Source organism: Daucus carota, chromosome 6 (genome assembly GCF_001625215.2).
Source record: "Daucus carota subsp. sativus chromosome 6, DH1 v3.0, whole genome shotgun sequence".
In the NCBI taxonomy this organism is placed as follows: domain Eukaryota; kingdom Viridiplantae; phylum Streptophyta; class Magnoliopsida; order Apiales; family Apiaceae; genus Daucus; species Daucus carota.
Window position 1 is genome coordinate 37,392,879 of NC_030386.2, and position 21,971 is coordinate 37,414,849.

Below are 21,971 nucleotides of genomic sequence, written 5' to 3' on the forward strand. Positions count from 1 at the left end.
TGATCATAACCATGGTAGCTATGATCTTGGTTCTACATGTATCTTCCTTTGCCTACATCAAATAAGCAGAATTATATGCTGCACTTATTCCAGTTAATCTAATAAGATAATATGATCAGCTGGTATTTAAAAAGTGAGTTGCTTCTTGATTGAATATTATTATCGCTTAGTGTTGTAGTAGCTGATAGGCAACTCTGTCAAGACAAGTGTAATAGGGACAACATTTCTGTGGTTGGAGTCAGCTGAATAATATGTTATATAGGTGGATCAGATAGTCACACTTTTAGTCGTTGAAAGTCAATATTCAAAGACACAGTTATTCCTTTCAGCTATGATTTCATTTAGAAATTTGACTTTATTTTGGTGGTAATCCAAATTGGTTCTCTGCTTTTATAGCTTTTAATGAGTATTGAGTGACCTGTTTATTAATTTTTTTATTTTTTTTCCGAACTGACCAATCTATTGATTGATGCAGTTGAGAGTCATTTTAGCCCTGATAACCGGATTGAACAGGTAATTAAGATGCACACCTGGTAGAAAAGGCTAACAGAAGGCATCAGAATCTTACAAATAAGACTCCATAGCTAAAGATTAGTTTTTTCACTTCTCCAAGTTTGAATCTCTTTTTTGTTCTGACACTACCTCATGGGAAATTCAGTTAAAAGACAAAAGGGTGTCACATAAAGAAACAGATTACACAAATCCTCCACATTATTTTATTGTATAGGGGACTCAAAGTTACCAATCAGCAAAACCAAGAATTTCAAAAAGTTACCAAACAAAAAAGGAAGAAATCATCTCCAGGTAGAAACTGAGGCATTCAAACAAAAGCATAATCATCAGAACATGCAAACTACAGTGATTCTCCAGTCAAAAAATCTAAACACAGAAATCTATATCATATAAGTGAATTTAAAAGACAAAAGGGTGTCACATAAAGAAACAGATTACACAAATCCTCAACATCATTTTATTGTATAGGGGACTCAAAGTTACCAATCAGCAAAACCAAGAATTTCAAAAAGTTACCAAACAAAAAAGGAAGTAATCATCTCCAGGTAGAAATCGAGCCATTCAAACAAAAGCATAATCATCAGAACATGCAAACTACAGTGATTCTCCAGTCAAGAAATCTAAACACAGAAATCTATATCATATAAGTGAATATATAAACCAATTTAAACCAGAAGTTAAAATTTGAAGGACCTAATGTTATCATGCTCAGATAAAAAAGTGTTGTTCTAAAAGGATAGCATGCACACTTTTAAAGTGTTAAAATGAAGATTAAGTATGTGACAAGGCAACTGCAGTGGAGGAATGGCGAATTGCACTCTTACAATTTTCTACATATATCTCAAATTAAAAGTGGAGGAATTCTCAATTAAATATCTCAAAACTTTAACATATATATTTTCTTAAAACGGATGTTAACATAATATTAATTATCAAGAGGATTTAATACAAAATTCAAGATCATTTAGAAAAAAATATAGCATGGTTGTCAAGGTGATGTGGAGTAGGGTTGTTAATGGTTTCTAGGCTTATATTCTCCTAAAACAATGATACATATCTCATGTCTGTTTTGAATATGATCCAGATTTGATAAAATTGAGTTTGGGTAATATATGATTCCAGTCATGAGCAATCTTGTACTCGTTTATATTAAATAACATATAATTTTTTGTAATATAATCTGCCCAAACACCCAAATATGATACCCGATGTTAGCAATGCTAACTGAAGTATCACATCTTGTGGATGGGAAAATCTATACTAGGTATTTGAATAAATTATAAATAATCACTTGAAAAAAAGTAAATTACTTACATGCTCATTTCAATATTCTACCAAACACATTATATTAAAAATTAAAAATGGCACCTCAACTCTCTACCACCACAACTCGATTTCTCATTTGAACTCATACGAGATCAATGATAAAGTATGATGACTGATGTTACTTATTAACAAGGAAAATACTAAATATGCCAAAAAATAGTTTGAATTTTAGTTGCACTCGTATTAATACTAATAGAGCCTCTATATACCCATAATAAAAAAAAGAACCAAATCTAGGATACCTAACATCACTCTATCAATATATTTACATTTAAATTTAAATTTACAAATTCTTTTTTTTCCTTGTAAGAAGTTGTCATTTAAAGGGAGAAATTAACAAAAAATTTATCTTCGAATATATTTTTTCAATCTTAAATTTCACGTTTGATCACTTTTACACGTATTCCAATATGATAAAGAAAATGAGCGGAATACTCCTCTGTCCCATCAGATTCTTTACAGTTTTCTTTTTAAGCCGTCTCACTCATTTATTCACATTACAAAATTTTCCTAAAATAGTTAATGGGTTTCACCACTTTCCCACTTTTTCTTCTTTACACATTACTTTTACTGCATTATCTCTTTTTTATATATCAAATATCAATAGGTCCCACCACTCCACCTGCCTTTTTTTTTATCTTTTCCACTACTTTATACATGGCCAAATCCAATGTAAAAAATTGAGTGGGACGGAGGATGTATAATATTTTTAGTTTTTCATTCTTCTGCATTAAAATACACATCAGATCTCTAAAATCATATAAGAAGGAATAATGTATGTCATACCTTGAAATTAGCTATAAAGACCATAATATAAATTAATATTAACTAAAAATTATTTAATTTAAAATTTGTATTTCGATAAAATTGTTTATGACCCTGTTCGGAAATTAGGGTTTTTTTGATTTCGAGCTTTTTTGTAATTTATAAGTCACGGGTATTCAAACACTTTTAAAAACTTATAAGTTCAAATCAACTTTTCACTTATAATCCACTTCTTTAGTTAAAGTAATAAATCACTTTTTTTAAGTATAGCCAGATGGCCCCTTAACATGCTAATAGATTTTTAGAGTTGCAGCAAATTTTATAATGTGGGCAGCTTAAATATTCTACCAAATTTTTTCTAAGGAAAAATTTCGAAACGCATATAAAAAAATCAATATTTCCCTAATTTTCTTGGTTAAAAAAGCCAAACACATATAAAATATAAATAAAATCAATATTATTTAAAATAATTGCTTCTACTAACCTATTCTCAATATATTTTGATTTGATATTCTCAATATATTTTGATGGAGTACTTGCTCCCAAGCGACACCAAAGATATTTTGCCACCGACTTCTACGGCAATGACACAAGGCTGGAGCATCCAACGGCGCAAAATCAATCTCACGCTTCCAGCTCAAAAAGCGAAGACACTATAAAATCACAAACCCTAAACTCGTTCTCTTCCTCTGTCTCCTGCTGCTGCAAATTCACTGCCGCAGGAGTAACCGTTAACCTAATTATACACACATAACCTAACCTTTCATAACTATCTTTATGCCTTCTCTAGCACTCTCCGGCAACATGTCGCCTGAGATTCTCAAGAAAGAGAAGAAGAAGAAGATGAAAGACGCCATGGAAACAGACTCTCCTATCGAGAACAAGAGCGTGAAGAAGGAGAAGAAGAAGAAGAGCAAGAAGAGCGATTCTGATTCCGAGGAGTTTGTGTTCGATGATTCGGAGGAGAAGAGCAAGAAGAAGGAGAAGAAGGAGAAGAAGCGGAAGGTGATTGAGGATGAGGAGGAGGATAGGAGTGATGTGAGCTCGGGGGAGGAGAAGAGTAGGAAGAAGGTGAAGAAGATGAAGGTGGAGGAGGAGGTGAAGGAGGAGAATCCGAATGCGGTGGCGAATTTTAGGATTTCGGAGCCGTTGAGGAATAAGTTGAGGGAGAATGGGATTGAGGCGTTGTTTCCAATTCAGGCGATGACGTTTGATACGATTCTTGATGGGACTGATTTAGTTGGGAGAGCTCGGACTGGTCAGGTAATTATACTTTTATTGATACTATTTGATAGCATTTATTTCTTGTATTTGTAGTTTAGCATGAATTTGTGTGCAAATTTGCCCGAAATTGGAGGTTTGGTTTGTGAGTTATTGCCTATCGGGTGCAAAGTTAAATTGTTTTGTGGTGGTTGAAACTTGGAGGACGATAGTTGAACTTTAATCGTCTCCTCTCACCAAGATTATTCCAGTCGGGCTTTGTAGTTTCACCAGATTAGTTTCTTCATTTATTATTATTATTATTATTATTATTATTATTTAATGTAGTAATGAAGTGTTGTAAAATAAGGATCAACTTTATTGTCATAAGAAGTAACATTTAGTTTGATTTTGGCAATTTTTAGAATCTTGCACCAGTCGATGGGCACCAATTACTTAGGTTTAACAGTGATTGAGTAAAGAATTTGTTAGGCTGCATTTTGCTATCTTCGCATGGATATATAAGATTTAAATTTTGTGGGATTAAATTGACTTTGTGAGTAGTCTGATGTTCTCAAGAATCAATTTTCTAGAACTCTAAATTTAGTGGTTTGTTATGAAAAGAATGTATAGTAAAGACTAAGGTGTAGAAAAAACAATTTTTAAAGTACACTTCACAGCCTCTGGATGTTGTTTTGAAGTGAGACAGAGCATTGATATATATTCTATATAACTTGAGTAATTTTCAAGTTTAATTTTTTGGGGTTTATACTGGTTGATCTTTTTTCACTTATGCCAATGGGGCTGTCTGGCTTCATTTTCTTTCCATTTTTTAGGGTAAAACCTTGGCGTTTGTGTTACCCATATTGGAGTCCTTAACAAACGGAGCCTTAAAAACATCTCGAAAGACTGGTTATGGGAGATCTCCAAGTGTACTCGTGCTATTACCCACAAGGGAGTTGTCAACACAGGTATTTTGTGTGGATACGGTTCCACAGAACTTCTAATTTTACTGGACCATATTTTAACTCATATTTTGTGGGTTCAATTTGTATTTACCCTTTTCTCTTATGGTAGGTTGCTGCAGATTTCGAAGTGTATGGTGGGTCTTTGGGGCTAAATTCAGTCTGTCTGTATGGTGGAGCACCCTACAACAATCAGCAAATACAGCTGAAGAGAGGGGTTGATATAGTCGTGGGAACACCTGGTCGTATAAAGGTATGTTTTTAATTTGTGGAACCTTAGTAATACATGGCAATTTCGCTTGTGAAGTAGGTATTATTTATCACTACTTTGCTCTTGAAACTTTTTTTCTTTTTATCAATTTTTTTGTACAGGATCACATTGAAAGGGGAAATGTTGATTTTAGTTCATTAAAGTTTCGTGTCCTTGACGAAGCTGATGAAATGCTGAGGATGGGTTTTGTTGAAGATGTTGAATATATTCTAGGTAACGAGAGAAGCTTATGCATTATTATTATTATTATTATTATTATTATTATTATTAATTTTGTACTATTGCTTATGCTATCAGGTAATCATAGTATCACATATATGTGACATAATATTTGTTAATAATATATTTTTGATTTTCTGCCTTATGGTAGATGGGCTATGTGACCTTATAATGAATTATTGTGTTATTAACCCTTTCTTTAAAATTATGTAGGTAAAGTAGAAGACACAAAGAAAGTTCAAACACTACTATTTAGCGCGACATTGCCAATTTGGGTGAAGCAGGTTCGGATTTTAATTGGTCACCGTATCTATATATATTGTTGCCATGTCCAAACTCCAAAAATTACATCAGGATCTACTTAAACTTAGTTCTGACATTCTCCTTTTAATTTTAGATTGCTACAAGGTTTTTGAAGCCAGATAAGAAAACTGCAGATCTTGTTGGTAATGAAAAAATGAAGGCTAGTGCAAGTGTAAGACACATTGTCATTCCCTGCTCAAGTTCTGCCAGAGTACAGCTTATTCCAGATATTATTCGTTGTTATAGCAGGTTCATTTTTTAGACCATGGAACTTGTTTACGAATCATGATATATCTCCCATCTGCTTATCACCTGGTATCTTTTATTTTAGTGGGGGCCGGACAATAATTTTTACGGAAACTAAAGACGATGCTTCCCAGCTAGCTGGCATATTACCCGGAGCACGTGCTTTGCATGGGGACATTCAACAGGCCACACGTGAGGTACAGTATAAATAAAGAGCCAAGGTTTTCTTGGTGTAATTTCTATATCTTCTCTCGTAGTTGTTTATAATATTGTGTTTGTTGTTTATTTGAACTTATTTTCTATTAAACATTGGTCAGAGTTGTCTTGATCTCCACTTGTGTAAATAAGGAGCACATTATAGTTTTGTGTCTAAATTATGCATTATTCTGTCAGGTTACACTAAAGGGATTCAGATCAGGTAAATTTATGGCTTTGGTGGCCACCAATGTGGCAGCACGGGGACTAGATATCAACGATGTACAGTTGATCATTCAGGTGTGCCATTTTTTTGTGTTTTAACTTGTTTTTTTCTATGTATGACTTATGGTTTTTTTTTGTGTGTGTGTGTGTGAATGTTAGTTTGTTACCTATGTATGACTAATGGTTTACATCTACGCTCTAGTGTGAACCACCTCGTGATGTAGAAGCATATATTCACCGATCTGGACGGACGGGTAGAGCAGGTGATTCTCTAATGTATAATATTGGAATATGTTGCTTCCAGTGTTCAAGTCTTTATGTTTTACATATCTGGGTTTTGTTCTCTGTAGGGAAAACGGGTGTTGCTGTTATGCTTTATGATCCAAGGAGGTCAAACTTTTCCCGGATAGAAAGAGAATCCGGCGTGAAGTTCGAGCATTTGGCTGCTCCTCAGCCTACTGATATTGCTACAGCTGCTGGTTTAGAAGCTGTAGAAGCAATCAACGAAATCTCTGATAGGTACATATGTGTGTGTGTTTGTGTGTGTGTGTTCTCTTCAAGCAATCTTTTCTCATATTCTTTCACGACAAAAAAATTAACACAACAAGATCTGCAGTGTAATTCCGGTCTTCAAGTCTGCTGCGGAGGAGTTGTTGAGTACATCTGGTCTGTCACCAGTAGAACTTCTGGCAAAGGCACTTGCCAAAACCACCGTGAGTTCTGTTCTTTTTGTTATCTACAGTCAAATAATATTAATTTGTGATATTACTATAATAGCTGTATCTGCGTTTACAGGGTTATACTGAGATCAAGAGCAGGTCACTTCTCACTTCCATGGAGAACTTCACTACAGTACTTCTTGAGGCTGGAAGGCCCATTTACACACCATCGTGAGTGTCTTTGTGCATCTTAATCATACTTCTCAGCACTGTTCAAGTTGTTCTGATATATAACATTATTAATGAGAATATGCACATTTTTAAGTTGACATTATAGGCTCCTGTGTGCCGTAGGGATTTTCTAATATATGCTGATACATCCTATGACCTTTGTATAGAGTATAATTTTGGTTATTTGCTTCCCAAGTTTATGTTGGAGTGTTCTGATTTACTCAGTTGAAGAGAAAAGTCGAGGACTATCCACTATGAGATTTTAGATGATCTTGTACCATATATTACAATCCCGTGTTCTGGATAGTGAAACAAGTATATAGTTGTTACATCAACAAACTCGTTCACATTCTAACTGTTAGTTGCTCTTTTTTGTTGCTCCAGTGTTGCTTTTAGTATCTTGCGGCAGTTCTTACCAGAACAGAAAGTTGATACCGTCAAGGGCCTTGCTCTTACAGCCGATGGGAGAGGAGCTGTATTTGACGTGTCTGCAGAAGATTTGGACATATTTCTTGCTGGTATGTCACTAATATTATCTAGTTAAATCAGGGAATTGGTAGAGATGGTCATTTTCTCGTTCTTGATTATAAAGTTAGTTTGATTTGGACACATTTCTTGCGGGTATTATTAATAGTCACTTATGCACTTCATTATAAAGCAAGTGTCCTTCCTCGTCAAACGACTGCAACCTTTTAATATTATGCCCGACTTACCCACTACAAAGATATAATATTAAAAAAAATACATGCATCATCTACATCTCCAATTCTTTAATTTACTTGTAATTTCTTTTTGCGAGTCATTTCAGGTCAAGAAAATGCTGCTGGTGTGAGTTTAACTGTGGTGAAAGAACTGCCAGAGTTGCAAGAGAAGGATCGGTCCCAAAGGGGGGGAAGATTCGGAGGGGGACGTGGTGGTTTTGGTGGAGGCAGGTTCTCAGGAGGAAGAGGTGGTGGGTTTAATGATAGAAGAAATGACAGATTTTCTCGAGGGAGAGGTGGCGGTAGAAACAGCAGATGGTGAAGTGTCTGTTGGAGGGGAGACTCTGCTAGAAACAGCAAAATGTTTCTGTTGGAGGCAGTAGATCTGCTATGTTATAATTAGGTTATCTGCCCAACTGCCCAAGGGGCATATATCAGTTTTGTGATAATTAAGGTATGTATCATTCATTAACTCGTGTACGAGCAAATATAGGAGCTAGAGTGCTTCTATTAAAGACAACTTGATAAGTTTTTTTTGTTTATTGTTTTCCATAAAATTGCTTTGTTGACTTCATGATACTTGTGTAATCAGATCTGTAACTGAAATGACAAATGACATTTTTTTGCCCTAATGTACATTTTTTGGTTTCCTTGAATGCATAAACTCTATTAGTGTTATTTCTACTCTTCACACTCCCTTTACAGTTCTTGCCATTGTATCAACCTGTATCTGCAAATACAAATGAGTTTTGAGCAACATTCCCAATTAGATTATCGCAGCCCTTGATTGTTTTGCAATAAGGCTTGAATATTTGCTGTTGATATCGGAAGTGTTCATGTTCCCATCAGCACTGTTAACAATTTCCACTTCCTGAACAGCATTGTTAACAGCTTTAACTTCTTAAACCCAGCCTGATTTTTTGCCTCAAATTCAAAGTCCGTTGTACTTTCCCAGTCATCCTTGGCTTCTGGCCCTCTGCATCTAAATTTAAATTTCATTGCAGTTTAGTGCAGAAGCTCCATTGGCCTTTGATCCGGACTTCACCAATAACCTTGTTTTGCCAACCCTTAGTCTGAGTCTGCCTTGGGCCAAGTGGAGAAGAGGGTAATTCTGGCCCAATGTAATCTATCCTTGTATCCCTGCCTCTGCAATTTTACTATTCCGTTGTTTAGTACAGTAGTATTTTTTTTACCCTTTCTTTTTTAAAATGTTTTATATATTTTTATATTAAACGATCTATCGTAATCCTCACTTTTTCTCAATTTGACACTTTTATTTTATTTACATTTTATAGAAAGTCCAGTCCATGACATATACAGTATATGATTAAATATAGTGTGAGCGATTTTATTCCTGAATAATAATAACCTAGAATTTTGATTTTTTGAAATTGTGGAGAATTATCATATCTTTCAGCGAATTTAAAATTTTTTACCATCAAATAAATTTTCCCCTAAACATATACTCCAACTTGTAATCAATTATTACGGACCACACTCATTAAAAATGGACATTGGGCTAGCTTGAGGTTGAGGTATGTCTCTTACCAACACTTCAATTTGGAAAATAGTATTTATGCCATTTTTATCAAACAGATTATATTATAAGACAAAACTTAAAATAGTTACACCTATCTTTAGCGGCATTCTTGGTCCCCAATAATGGAGGCTGCTAGTAATAGATTGCAATTGTTAGCACATCCATGGCTAAAACACAAACCACTACACAAGGAACCACAAGGGACACGATATAATGTTTAAAAATTATTTACTGAATCATGCAAAACACTGCAAACTCATTTCACAAACAAAAACCAAGCAGATTAACTTGAGTTATTCAAGATGTTAACGGAGAAAACTGGTAGGTTAACAAAGATGAGGTTCGCGGTGTGGATCAAGATTCTGTTGGCGAGAATGTAGGAGATGGTTGATTGTTTGTTATGAGGGTGGCTGCAATTGTAAGCAAAGGGTTCGAGATCGCTAACTGGAATAGCTCTCAAGAATGATCGATGCCTACAATCTGCCTACGTACCCCTATTTATAGGGGATCAAGCCGTTACGTAGTTCTTTCTCCCAAGAGACCCATGTGGGCTGGGCCTCCCCTTCTAGAATCTTCCTCCTGGAAGGGACCCAATACGATGAGGCCTAGCCCCTTAGGCTTACCCCAAATGCAAGGGCACTCTCCTACTCCCCGACAGGGACAACCCGCCAGACTACAGAGATAGGACCTCCCAGAATGTCTTCGTCTCTATCCTCTACCTCCCAAGGAGGACAACTCCCTAGACTACAAGGTAGGGTCTTCTTCATACAACAATGAGATTTACTTATGCTCAAGGGCGTCCCCCTAAACACAAAGCATCTCTCACTGCCCTTCGGAATTATGATAAAATGAACTTTCCTCAGCAAGTGGGCGCGCCTAAAGATAGGGCGCGCCCTATCTTTTGACAGGGTCACCATGAGGCTGGATTAATCTCGACTTTCCTGGCCCAAGTAGACCTTCTTCTGTGGGCTCGGCCCATTTAATAAGCCCTCGCAATTTCGTATATAACAACTACCCCCCAGATCTTGGTGGTATTGAAAATATCGACGAGATCTTTAAAACTTTCACCTTCTTACAGCAACTGTCTTTGACCTTTCTAGGCGCGCCTTAGGTTCACGACCGTTGAAACCCTTGTATACAGCTGTATCCCACGATCGCGTCATTTTTCCTTTATTTTAATTCTTTATTTTAACCTAGGTATAAATACGGGTCTTCTTTTTTACTTCTTCATTTTCTTCTCACTTTCTTTTACTCTATAACCGTCTCCCGTCGCCGTCGACCTTCATCGAGCTTTTCAGGTCGCATCCGTGCTCCATTTCAAATTTCGAGACCAGCCCAGTGTTCCTCTCTTCATAAGGTATCTTCTCATACCTGCATCTTCTTATTTCGCCGAGTATTTTAGCAGATTCAAGCATGTGACTCTTCATTTGCTTTGCTGTTCTTCGTATGTTTTTTGTATATATATGTATGTATATGTATTTGATCTTGCTTCAATATTCTTTGATTTTGAATATCTGTTCGTGATATCCTGATTGCTTGAAGTAGACTAGACGCGCCCTGTAGTGATAGTATGCACCCATTATCTTTTTATTATATAGATTTATGTTATAGGATTAGATCTTTCTGTTTTAACAAGCTCCCCCTTTTCTCCTCCTGGCGCGCCCTATCTCTAGGCGCGCCCATTATCTTTAGCTATTATTATCTTTTCTTCCTTGATCACCTCTGTCTTGTGCCTATGCATAGTCTCTGTTTGTATTGTTGCGGCTAAAGGTTAAAGCTTTCCTGTGTTTTCTATTCATCCTTCCTTCTTCTCTTTCCTTATGCTTCACTTCTTTTAAGACATTCATTCAACAGATGTTTTCTTCCCCTATTTTCTTTATCTTGGCGCGCCCAGTTGTCACAATCTGTTCCTTTTCTTTTGCAGCTGGCTATCTTGGGCGCGCCAGGTCCTCTTTCACCTACTCCTTTACGTTCATTACCTCTTCGACCTATGACGGAAAGTGGAGCCTCTTCCCCTGAATTACAAGGAACTCCTCAAACTGATATAAATGAACTGTTAGATCAAGATGAACGAGAGCTCCGTGATTTCTCTAAGAAGAGTCGTGTTCTGGAATCTGAGAACGAACAATCAGATGAACATGAGGAGGCCCAATTAAAAGATGATGGTGACGAAAGTGAAGAAGACTCTGAGGAGGCCGCAGCTGAGGAAGAGGCTAGAAACTTTTATAATGCTATAGACGGAGAGAACCTCCTAGATGAGGCGCGCCCTCCTTCCCCAGCTCCTTCTCCTAATCCTTATGCTCATCCCCAAATAACTGACATTGAATTGGACTTTGATTGGGATGAGGAAGGGGAAGTCCGTGAAGCTCTGAAAGCTAAGAAGCGTAAGAAGGCAGGAAAGTTAGCCTGTGTAGGATTATCTTCCACAGCCTCTAAAGCGGAGATTGAGTGGTGCTTAAGGTATTATGATAAAGGGTGTATCTGGGCGCGCCCTCATCCATGGATGAGACCCCACATCTTTGATTATAATCCTAGGTTGCGTATCCCACGGATGGTGCTTACTCCTAAATTAATAAAGCTTGGCGTTGGTCCCCCACTTCACCCCTACTTTAGAGCAATCATCGAGTGGTATGACATCGCCCCAATTCAACTATCTCCTAACAGTTGGAAGTTGGCCATCGCTTTGTATATGTTGTACCGTGACCACAACAACCGTGCACCCACCATGGAAGATTTGAGTTATTTCTTCCGACTGGGCGCGTCTAGTTGTGGATACTTTTACCTGGTGGTATGGAAAACCCATAATTCCACAGGCTGGTCAGAAGGAAAGACTAGCCATGATAAAAAATGGAAGGAACCCTTCTTTTATGCTTGGCCTGAGGAAAGAATCAGGACTCAGTTCAATACCAAGCCCAGTAAGTTTTTTCTCTTTTAATTGCGCCTTATATTTTTTGTCTGTACATCTTATTTCTCCCGTTCTCAATTTCCTTTCCTTATCTTTTAGTTGAGAGAAAACAATCTTCCCTTTCTTCATGGTCTCGAGGAGGTGTATAATTCCTTCTATACATGGTGTTGACCCGGTTGGGGCTTCGTCGCCTCCCCCTTTGTTCTGGACTTGGGGACCGGTCCCTTCTCTTCTGTCGGGCCTTACCCGGGCTCCTCTCATTCTTTCGACTCTCAGCCAATGACTGTTCAACATTTTTGTACGCCTCAGCCCTTGCATATAAATCTGCCAAGGACTTGGGATCATTGCCTTGCAAATGCTTCCAAAAATCAGTTCCCACTCGAAGCCCAGCCACCAAGAAACTCTTCAGTGTCTCATCAGTTGCCCCCCGAACATTGGATGACTCTGCATTGAAACGTTTGAAGTAGGCATGAAGAGTCTCTCCCTCCTTTTGTTTGATATTCGCCAGAGTGGTGACTGGTGGAGCGTATTTGACGGTTGCCTGGAACTGAGTCAAGAACATGGTCTGCATGCTTGTCCAAGAAGTGATGGATGCTGGTTCCAATTTCCGGAACCATTGGTAGGCGCTGTCTCTGAATGTTGCCGCAAGAAGTCTACACCTGACAGGATCCGGTATCTGGTAAACACCCATCTCAACATTGAACCTTCCAAGAAACTCTACAGCATCTGAGTTGCCATGAAACTTTAAATCAGAGGTGGTGTTTCTGTAATTGGCTGGCAACGGAGCCTCTATCACTTCCGCAGAGAATGGTGATAGGGCTTGGCTTGAAAGAGACGTTTGGCTTCCATCGAAGTGTGCCAGAAGTTTCCTTAGGCTGTTGACATCAATGGCTCCGATGCCTGGAATGGTCTGAACGTTTGGCTGTGACTGAGTCATCGATGGTAGTGTTCCGGTAGGCATGAAGTCACTTGCCGTGGCGAAAGGATTGGATTGATTGGCGTGAGTCTGAGCAGATGGGGGCGCATTGGCCTGAGATGAGGCTTGAATATGCGGATTGGCATGAGTATTGGCCTGAGACGAGGCTTGAATGTGCGGATCGGCAATGGTCTGATCAGGATTTGCCTAACCATTCATTATTACATATCCTACTACTATCAGAACGAAATATAATATAACTTTTACGATAATTTACAAAGAGGAGACAGGAAAAGAACCTGATGATGAGTCTTTCCATTGCCCGGAGACGTCGCATGCTCACGCGTTCCTCCCTGACTCTGCCGTCCTTCAAGCACGATCGGGTCTCGCTCCGATCTTCCTCCCAAACCACGGGGTTCTTGTTCTTGCGATCTGTCATAGCTTCTTGAGTCCGATCCATGCGGAATCTCCTTCCTATGTCCTTCTCGACCCGTGCCTGCCGTTCTTGACCCGGTATTCGCATATTCAGGTCTGCTTTCAAGATCTTTGATCAGGGCTAAAAGATCCGCCCTACTGACTCTTCCTCGGTATCTTTCCGCCAGAGCGTTAACATCTCGACTGGCCTCCTCCAGATGTGCGGTCGCTCGTCTATCTTGCGGGGGTCTTCCTCCGTCCCTGACGCCCTCTCCTCCGGCGGTAGTCTGGCCGCCTGACGCGAATAAGTTTCGTGGAATAATCACAGGCCTTCTATCATCACGATGGCCTGACTGACTTTCCTCTTCAAAGGGCTGCTTCCCAGAACGATGTGTTCCGGGAACAAGGGACTCCAGTTGAGCGACTCGCTCTCTGAGCGCTTGCTGTTCTCTCGCCTCGTTTCTCAAATAATGCAACTCCTTAAGTAACTCCTCGTTGCTCATGAAGACCGGCGGCGAGCTGGAGATGGGGCGTCTCATAACACCAGACTCCCCGTCTGTTATGATGATTGCTCTATCTTGGGAGGCGTTCCCGATCGGCGTATTGTCGACGGGAGGGTTATCGCCTATCCCCGATCTAGGATCGGGGGGTTGGTTCCCACCGGGTGTTGTCTCGCCGTGATTCGACATCTTTCTCCTCGATGGAAAATCTTGAACTATCCCCTCCTTCTAGCGCCAATTTGTTAACGGAGAAAACTGGTAGGTTAACAAAGATGAGGTTCGCGGTGTGGATCAAGATTCTGTTGGCGAGAATGTAGGAGATGGTTGATTGTTTGTTATGAGGGTGGCTGCAATTGTAAGCAAAGGGTTCGAGATCGCTAACTGGAATAGCTCTCAAGAATGATCGATGCCTACAATCTGCCTACGTACCCCTATTTATAGGGGATCAAGCCGTTACGTAGTTCTTTCTCCCAAGAGACCCATGTGGGCTGGGCCTCCCCTTCTAGAATCTTCCTCCTGGAAGGGACCCAATACGATGAGGCCTAGCCCCTTAGGCTTACCCCAAATGCAAGGGCACTCTCCTACTCCCCGACAGGGACAACCCGCCAGACTACAGAGATAGGACCTCCCAGAATGTCTTCGTCTCTATCCTCTACCTCCCAAGGAGGACAACTCCCTAGACTACAAGGTAGGGTCTTCTTCATACAACAATGAGATTTACTTATGCTCAAGGGCGTCCCCCTAAACACAAAGCATCTCTCACTGCCCTTCGGAATTATGATAAAATGAACTTTCCTCAGCAAGTGGGCGCGCCTAAAGATAGGGCGCGCCCTATCTTTTGACAGGGTCACCATGAGGCTGGATTAATCTCGACTTTCCTGGCCCAAATAGACCTTCTTCTGTGGGCTCGGCCCATTTAATAAGCCCTCGCAATTTCGTATATAACACAAGACAAACATGATTTCTGTGAAAAGTAATGAAGATTACAACAAATAAATCTACAATTCATTTGGCATTTAATATAACTAGTTGAGAAGCCGCGCGTTGCGGCGGCATATAAAAATTATATTAATAATTCAATATTAATATTTGTAGAATAAAATAATTTTATGACTATCTATAAAAAGTATATTAATGTTTCAAAGTTAATATTTGTAGGATAAAAAAAATTATATTATAAAAATTTTGATGTAATATCAATACTAATATATAAAATTGCAAAATTGGACTATAATTCATGGTGAAAAAATGAAAATAAATTTATACACGTAATTAACAATTTTAAAGCATGACGAATCTTAATTTTATTTGTTTTTTTTTTTTGAAAAGTAATCATGTTCTTACATTGTCACCTTCCTCCAATTTTTTTGGATTGATTGTGCACAAAAACATTTAACTTAAATATAACTACCCTCTTAAAATTGCTTGAACGGAGCAAACAGATAATGCATGAATAATTTTTTCATATATACAAAGTAAATAATATAAAATTTAACAACAACAAACATGTCAGATGAACAAAACAAATTATAAAAGAATAACCAACAAACATACATCACTAATAGTTAATTTATTGACATCAACCATCAATATCATGTAAAGACTGTATTCTTTTCCCGTGTTTGGATTTGTCGACTCCAATATAACGGTCTATAACTACATTTGCTTGCAACAACCTTTACTGTATAAATAGCCTTCACTTATCGTTGCAGAAGAACGACACCTCCGAGTTAGAAATCGAGCGAGAGAAAGGTATTTCTAATTTTTGATATTTTTCATCCAAAAAATTCAAAAAAATAGAACGGAGCGATGTGAGAGGCGCCACCTACACGCCCATCGCTTCTCCTCTAAAAATCGAGTAAGAGAACTATCAGGTAGGTTTGTGGTATTGAGAGAGGAGGTTGTGTTTAGATGATCCAAAATCCTACGATCTATACGGGTATTTATAGGTGTAGACAGATTTGTTTGCTACTCTTTCCCATAATTAAATAATCTGAACAAAATCAGATTAAAATTTTCAAGCTATTATATTCCATAAATAATCTGTCTTTCCCATAATTAAATAATCTGAAACAAAATCAGATTAAAACTTTCAAGTTATTATATTCCATAAATAATCTGAAACAAAATCAGATTCTGAAACTTGCTTCTAATATACCCGAAACTAAAAAAGGTAGTTCTAATTTTTGATATTTTTCATCCAAAAATTCCAGAAAATTAGAAAAATAAAACGGAGCGATGTGAGAGGCGCCACCTACACGCCCCTCGCTTCTCCTTTATATAAGTATATTGATGTGTAACATACTAATTGTACTTTTATACCCTTACTCATGAATGTGGTTTTAGCAATCAAATTCCTCTTAAATTCCAAAAAAGGAAACAGATTTCTGGGACCCAATTTGCTCAAGATAGAATAGATGTCCCAACCGTAATCCAGCTCAGCTGACGATAATACAGTCCTCGGTTGGTCGCTACTTTACGCCTGTTTAAATGCTTTTATAAATGATAGTTCTGTAATTTAACTTTACAATTTTTTCTAAATTTTTTTTAAAAGAAGTTGTAGAAATATGATTTACAGGAAGTAGTAAAAAATTTCAGGCCAGCTTCTCTCCAACGAAAACAAACCAAACCATAAATTTGGCTGAGTTTATGATTTATGATTTAAGGTGATTTAATTGATAAACTCAAGGTTTAAAATGTTTGTGTGGGTAATTTTGACTTATTAATAATTTATGGGTTATTACAATATAATAATAAAAATAATAAAAATAAAAGTGATTTATGAGTTTTTATGATTTATGATTAACTTTTATTAATAAACTTTTATAAAAATTTAAGTCATTGAAAAAATATCTCAAAGGCTCAGACTAACTTGTGGCAAGTCAGTTTGCGGTTTATCTCTGATTTTAAGCAGGCTTCACTGGTATTCAACCGAGCCCAATACACTGAGATTCATACATGCAGTGATGCAGATAGCAACAACCGACATGCAATCTTCAGCACATGCAACACCACAGTGACAGGCCCGTCTTCTCTTCTAATTTGACAATTATTAAGTTTCGGCTTTTAGACATGCATTCTCAATTTCTCATGCTCATCTTCCTCACCAAGTAAGCAGCATATACAAAAACCTTTTATGCCACTCGTCTCACAGCAAATAAAATGGTTGTAAGATGGGCATTTTTCTTGTTACCAACCTATCTTGCCATCACCAATGTCTTATCTTCGACAAAAATACCAACATCCAAGACTTACATTGTCCAAATCAACAGATCAGCAAAGCCTGAAACGTTCGGTACCCATGTAGAATGGTATGCCTCAGTGATACAATCAGTGGCTCTTGAAGGTGATGATAATATTGACACTGAGAGAATAATGTACAATTACGAAACTGTTTTTCATGGTGTGGCTGCTAGGCTGAGTTTAGATGAAGTCCAGAGGCTTCAACAACATCCTGCTGTTAAGGCTGTCCATCCTGAGTCTGTTTATGAATTACACACTACAAGAAGTCCTTTTTTTCTTGGACTTGAATCCGCGGATAACACAGATGTTCTATCAGGAAATTTAACAGGCCATGATGTTGTAGTTGGAGTCATTGATACCGGGATATGGCCTGAGAGCAAGAGCTTCAGTGACAGGGGCTTGCCACCAGTTCCGGGTCACTGGAAGGGCACGTGTCAGACAGGCCGCGGGTTTGATAAGGCACATTGCAACAGAAAAATTGTTGGTGCCCGAATGTTTTACTATGGATACGAGGCAGACGTTGGAAAGATTAATGAACGGAAGGTGTATAAGTCACCACGTGATCAAGACGGACATGGCACACACGTAGCAGCAACCGTTGCTGGAGCTCCAGTGCGCGGTGCAAGCCTATTAGGCCAAGCTCAGGGGACAGCCAGAGGAATGGCTCCTGGTGCAAGAATCGCGGTGTATAAAGTTTGTTGGGCTGGTAAATGTTCCACCTCTGATATTATTGAAGGAATTGACAAAGCTGTGAAAGATGGAGTAGATGTTCTGTCTCTTTCTTTAGGTGCTCCAACCTTTGCTTATCAGACCGACAGTCTGTCCATAGCCACTTTCGGGGCTATGGAGAGGGGAGTTTTTGTGTCATGCTCCGCGGGGAATAGTGGGCCTAATGCAGATAGTCTAGCAAATGTATCACCATGGATGACTACAGTGGGAGCCAGCACAGTGGATAGAGTTTTTCCATCTGCTGTAACGCTTGGAACTGGTCGAAAAATTACAGGAGCTTCACTTTACAAAGGCTGGAAGGATGGTTCACTGAGAAAGCAGTATCCTCTGGTGTACATAGGAAGTAATTCCAGCATCTCGGATCCGAGTGCATTGTGTTTGCAGGGTAGCTTGAATCCAAAAATTGTCTCGGGGAAGATAGTGATATGCAATCGAGGTCTTACAAATCGAGTTGAGATAGGCCAAGTGGTGAAAGACGCGGGTGGGATTGGAATGATCTTAGCCAACACTTATGAGCACGGAGAAGACTTGATAGCCGATTCTCACCTGCTCCCTGCTATTGCTGTTGGTAACAAGGAAGGGGCAGCAATTAAGAAATATGCTATGACTAATTCACACCCTACCGCAGCCCTTTCGTTTCAGGGGACCAGAGTAGGAATAAGGCCTTCCCCTGTGGTGGCTGCATTTTCATCAAGAGGGCCTAACTACCTGAATCTAGAGGTTCTCAAGCCCGATATAGTGGCGCCAGGGGTGAACATACTTGCTGCTTGGACTCATTCACTTGGTCCATCAAGCTTGGTAACCGATAAACGAATAGTAGATTTTAATATCCTGTCTGGAACTTCCATGTCCTGCCCACATGTGAGTGGCATTGCTGCATTGATAAAGTCAAGGCATCCGAACTGGAGTCCTGCTGCTATAAAATCCGCCATGATGACTACAGCTTATATCCATGATAACAAATACAATCCTCTGGCAGATGCTTCCACAGGTGCAGCTTCAACTCCCTATGCCCACGGTGCTGGCCATATAAACCCTCTGAAGGCTCTGAACCCTGGACTAATTTATGATCTCGGGCCACAAGATTACTTTGAATTCTTGTGTGCTCAAATAAGCTCAACTGACATGGAACTCTTTGGTAACAGGACTTGCCACCACACACTTGCCAGTCTAGGGGATCTAAACTACCCAGCTCTCTCAGTATCATTTCCTGAGAAAGGAAACAATTCTGCGGTGACCCTTCACAGGACAGTAACCAATGTCGGCAAAGCTGTTTCAAATTACCATGCTGTCGTTTCATCATTCAAAAGTGTAGTTGTTGAGGTTGAGCCAGCAACCTTGCATTTCACCAAGAAACACCAGAAACTATCTTACAAAGTTACAATTTCTGGTAAGAAACGACAAACAGGACCCGAGTTTGGACATTTGATCTGGAAGAATAAAGTACACAAGGTAAGAACACCAATTGTGGTTTCAAGGCCTCCGGTACCAATACAAACTTGAATTTGTTCTGTTAAATTTCTGGTATATTTAAATTTGTAAACTTGTGCTGTTGCTCAGTTAAATTTGTTCTGTAAACTTGTGCTGTTGCTCATCACTCTAGCGATGAAGTGACATAATGTCTTCAAAGGTGATTTAAAGCATTTACAATTTATTAAATGGCTACTTGAAAAAGAGAAGAATCGCCTTATAAGTTGCTAAATCCAGCAACTACTAGTCGACGAGGGATGGTAGTATAAAAAATATCAATAAAATCAATAATTAATCAGCAATCACTAACACAGACTATATTAGCCAGATTCATTTCTAAAGCTCCAAGCTGCTTTCTGTCTTGATCATTAGACACCTCTTTCACTTGAGCATTGAAATCTCCTTCACATATTCGTATCTTTGGCCTTCTTGCTGGTTCCATTTTACAATATTTTCACTCTCCCAAGTGTTCATATGTTTGAGTTCACCCTCATCTAGACCTGAAATTTGATTCCACTTGAAAAATGTTGAAGAATTATTGTTGTTGCATACCAGATGATCAAGAAAAACAAAATATCAAGTGAGTTACGCCGCATGGTTTCATGCATGTTAATACCTTTGTTAAGTCATTACAGTGAACAATCCGATAAATCAATTGTTCTTGTTGTTGTTCTGTTGTTTCAGGGCACAACCCGGCAGGTCAAAAGATTATTCTTGGAAGAATTACACCCTAAAAGAACTTGTATATGCGACAAATAATTTCCATAATGACAACAAGATTCGAGAGTGTTATTATGAAAATGTTTATTGGGGCCGAACTTGTGAAGGCCTTGAGGCGATCCTTTTAACTTTTAATACCTCAAATTACTTGAACTTGTTGTGTTCGCACTTTTATTTTTGTTAAATATATTAAATTTCTGGATTGTGTTATACTGTTATGTACAGATATCAGTTCAACGGCTGAAAGCTATGAGTTCACTAGCAGAAATGAAATTTGCAGTGCAAGTCGAAATTCTTGGGAGAGTTAGACACAGGAATTTAATTTTTCTAAGAGGTTTTTGCATAGGTGGAGATGAAAGGATTATAGTGTCTGATTATATGCCTAATCAGAGCTTGATCGCGCATCTCTATGGCCAGCTTGCTTCTGATTGTCTGCTAGATTGGCCTCGGAGAATTAGTATTGCCATTGGGGCGGCTGAAGGAATTTCGTGAGTACATGCCCTCTTGTTTTGGTTTATTTAACTTGTTAAGTCATTACCACTTACCAGCCTTATGTTATGTCTTCCTACTTATGTTGTTGGTCGAAGGTACTTGCACCATGAAGCGAACCCTCAAATCATACATCGTAACATAAGTGCTAGTAATGTGCTTTTAGATTCTGAATTCCAAGCAAAAGTTGCTGATTTTGGTGTTGCAAAATTTGTCCCGGAGGGTGTCACTCACCTGACTACAAGAGTCAAAGGGACCCTAGGGTATATAGCACCAGAGTACGCGATGTGGGGTAAAGTATCCAAAAGCTGTGATGTTTATAGTTTTGGGATACTGCTACTTGAGATCATTAGTGCTAGAAAGCCAATAGAAAAACTTCCAGGTGGAGTTAAGCGCGACATTGTTCAATGGGCTAGTCCATTGGTACAAAAAGGTGCTTATGAGCTTCTTGTTGATCCTAGGCTAAAGGGTAAGTATGACTGCACTCAGTTGAAAAGCCTTGTCATAATTGCAATGAGATGTACTGATAGTGATCCAGAGAATCGCCCGAGTATGATTGATGTTGTAGCATTGCTGAAAGGAGGCAATGTTGTTACAAGAGAAGATATAACAGTAGTGAGGAATATGGCTGATGGAAATGAAGATGAAGAGTTTGGTGAAGACGGATCTGATGATACAGACCTGGCACCAAAATTGAAGAAAGAATGATCAAGGAGTGGTTTTTGTTAAGCGCGGCCAGCCCTTTTTTTAAGAGAACTCTTAAAAATTCAATACCAAAAATAAATATTAGAGACGGTTATAAAAGTGGATTGTAAAATAAGAGAACTCGAAGTGGATTGTAAAATAAGACAACTCTTAAAAAAGCCAACACTCGTGGTCTGTGATCAGTGGCGGATCTGACTATAAAGTTAAGGGGGGTCAATTTTTTTTTAAAAAAAATGAAAGGGGTCACAAAAAAATTAAGGGGGGTCAATTTCAATTTTACAACCTAAAAATATGTATAATATTAAAAAAAATAAAAATTAAGGGGGTCAGTTGCCCCCTCTTGCCCCTTCTAAGATCCGCCTCTGTCTGTCATTATTTTGGATTGTAAAATTTGTAGAACAACAGGAATAATCTGCAAAGGACAATTTTTCACTTAATGGATTATACTCATACAGCATAAAAGGTACATGACACGAATACATTTGTTGTTTATTTATTTATATTTTTTGACAAAAAATTCA

General features: G+C 38.5%; 3 protein-coding genes across 3 annotated transcripts; all 3 read left to right on the forward strand.

Moving 5' to 3' along the window:
- The first annotated feature begins 3,245 nt into the window (after positions 1-3,245).
- Positions 3,246-8,451, forward strand: LOC108227398 (DEAD-box ATP-dependent RNA helicase 7). The gene is made up of 14 exons (XM_017402518.2): positions 3,246-3,867; positions 4,641-4,775; positions 4,882-5,022; positions 5,142-5,253; positions 5,473-5,543; positions 5,657-5,811; positions 5,894-6,005; positions 6,202-6,303; positions 6,431-6,491; positions 6,579-6,747; positions 6,845-6,941; positions 7,024-7,118; positions 7,503-7,636; positions 7,927-8,451. The coding sequence occupies exons 1-14, from the start codon at positions 3,382-3,384 to the stop codon at positions 8,139-8,141; spliced, it is 2,085 nt and encodes a 694-aa protein (XP_017258007.2). The 5' UTR covers positions 3,246-3,381; the 3' UTR covers positions 8,142-8,451.
- Positions 8,452-17,047: 8,596 nt separating this feature from the next.
- Positions 17,048-19,748, forward strand: LOC108227397 (subtilisin-like protease SBT1.3). Its single transcript, XM_017402517.2, has one exon. The coding sequence runs from the start codon at positions 17,257-17,259 to the stop codon at positions 19,567-19,569; it is 2,313 nt and encodes a 770-aa protein (XP_017258006.1). The 5' UTR covers positions 17,048-17,256; the 3' UTR covers positions 19,570-19,748.
- Positions 19,749-20,450: 702 nt separating this feature from the next.
- On the forward strand, positions 20,451-21,479 carry LOC108226324 (PTI1-like tyrosine-protein kinase At3g15890). Its single transcript, XM_017401266.2, has 2 exons — positions 20,451-20,744; positions 20,844-21,479. Exons 1-2 carry the CDS (start codon positions 20,506-20,508, stop codon positions 21,451-21,453), a joined length of 849 nt encoding a protein of 282 aa, XP_017256755.1. The 5' UTR covers positions 20,451-20,505; the 3' UTR covers positions 21,454-21,479.
- The last annotated feature ends 492 nt before the right edge of the window (positions 21,480-21,971 follow it).

Excerpts from the sequence above, each read along its gene's own strand:
- LOC108227397 (XM_017402517.2), top strand. The coding sequence starts at position 17,257 with ATGGTTGTAAGATGGGCATTTTTCTTGTTACCAACCTATCTTGCCATC.
- LOC108226324 (XM_017401266.2), top strand. The coding sequence starts at position 20,506 with ATGAGTTCACTAGCAGAAATGAAATTTGCAGTGCAAGTCGAAATTCTT. Across the intron at positions 20,745-20,843 it reads GGGGCGGCTGAAGGAATTTC|GTACTTGCACCATGAAGCGA; the intron begins GTGAGTACATGC and ends TGTTGGTCGAAG.
- LOC108227398 (XM_017402518.2), top strand. The coding sequence starts at position 3,382 with ATGCCTTCTCTAGCACTCTCCGGCAACATGTCGCCTGAGATTCTCAAG. Across the intron at positions 3,868-4,640 it reads GGAGAGCTCGGACTGGTCAG|GGTAAAACCTTGGCGTTTGT; the intron begins GTAATTATACTT and ends TCCATTTTTTAG. Across the intron at positions 5,254-5,472 it reads AGATGTTGAATATATTCTAG|GTAAAGTAGAAGACACAAAG; the intron begins GTAACGAGAGAA and ends AAAATTATGTAG.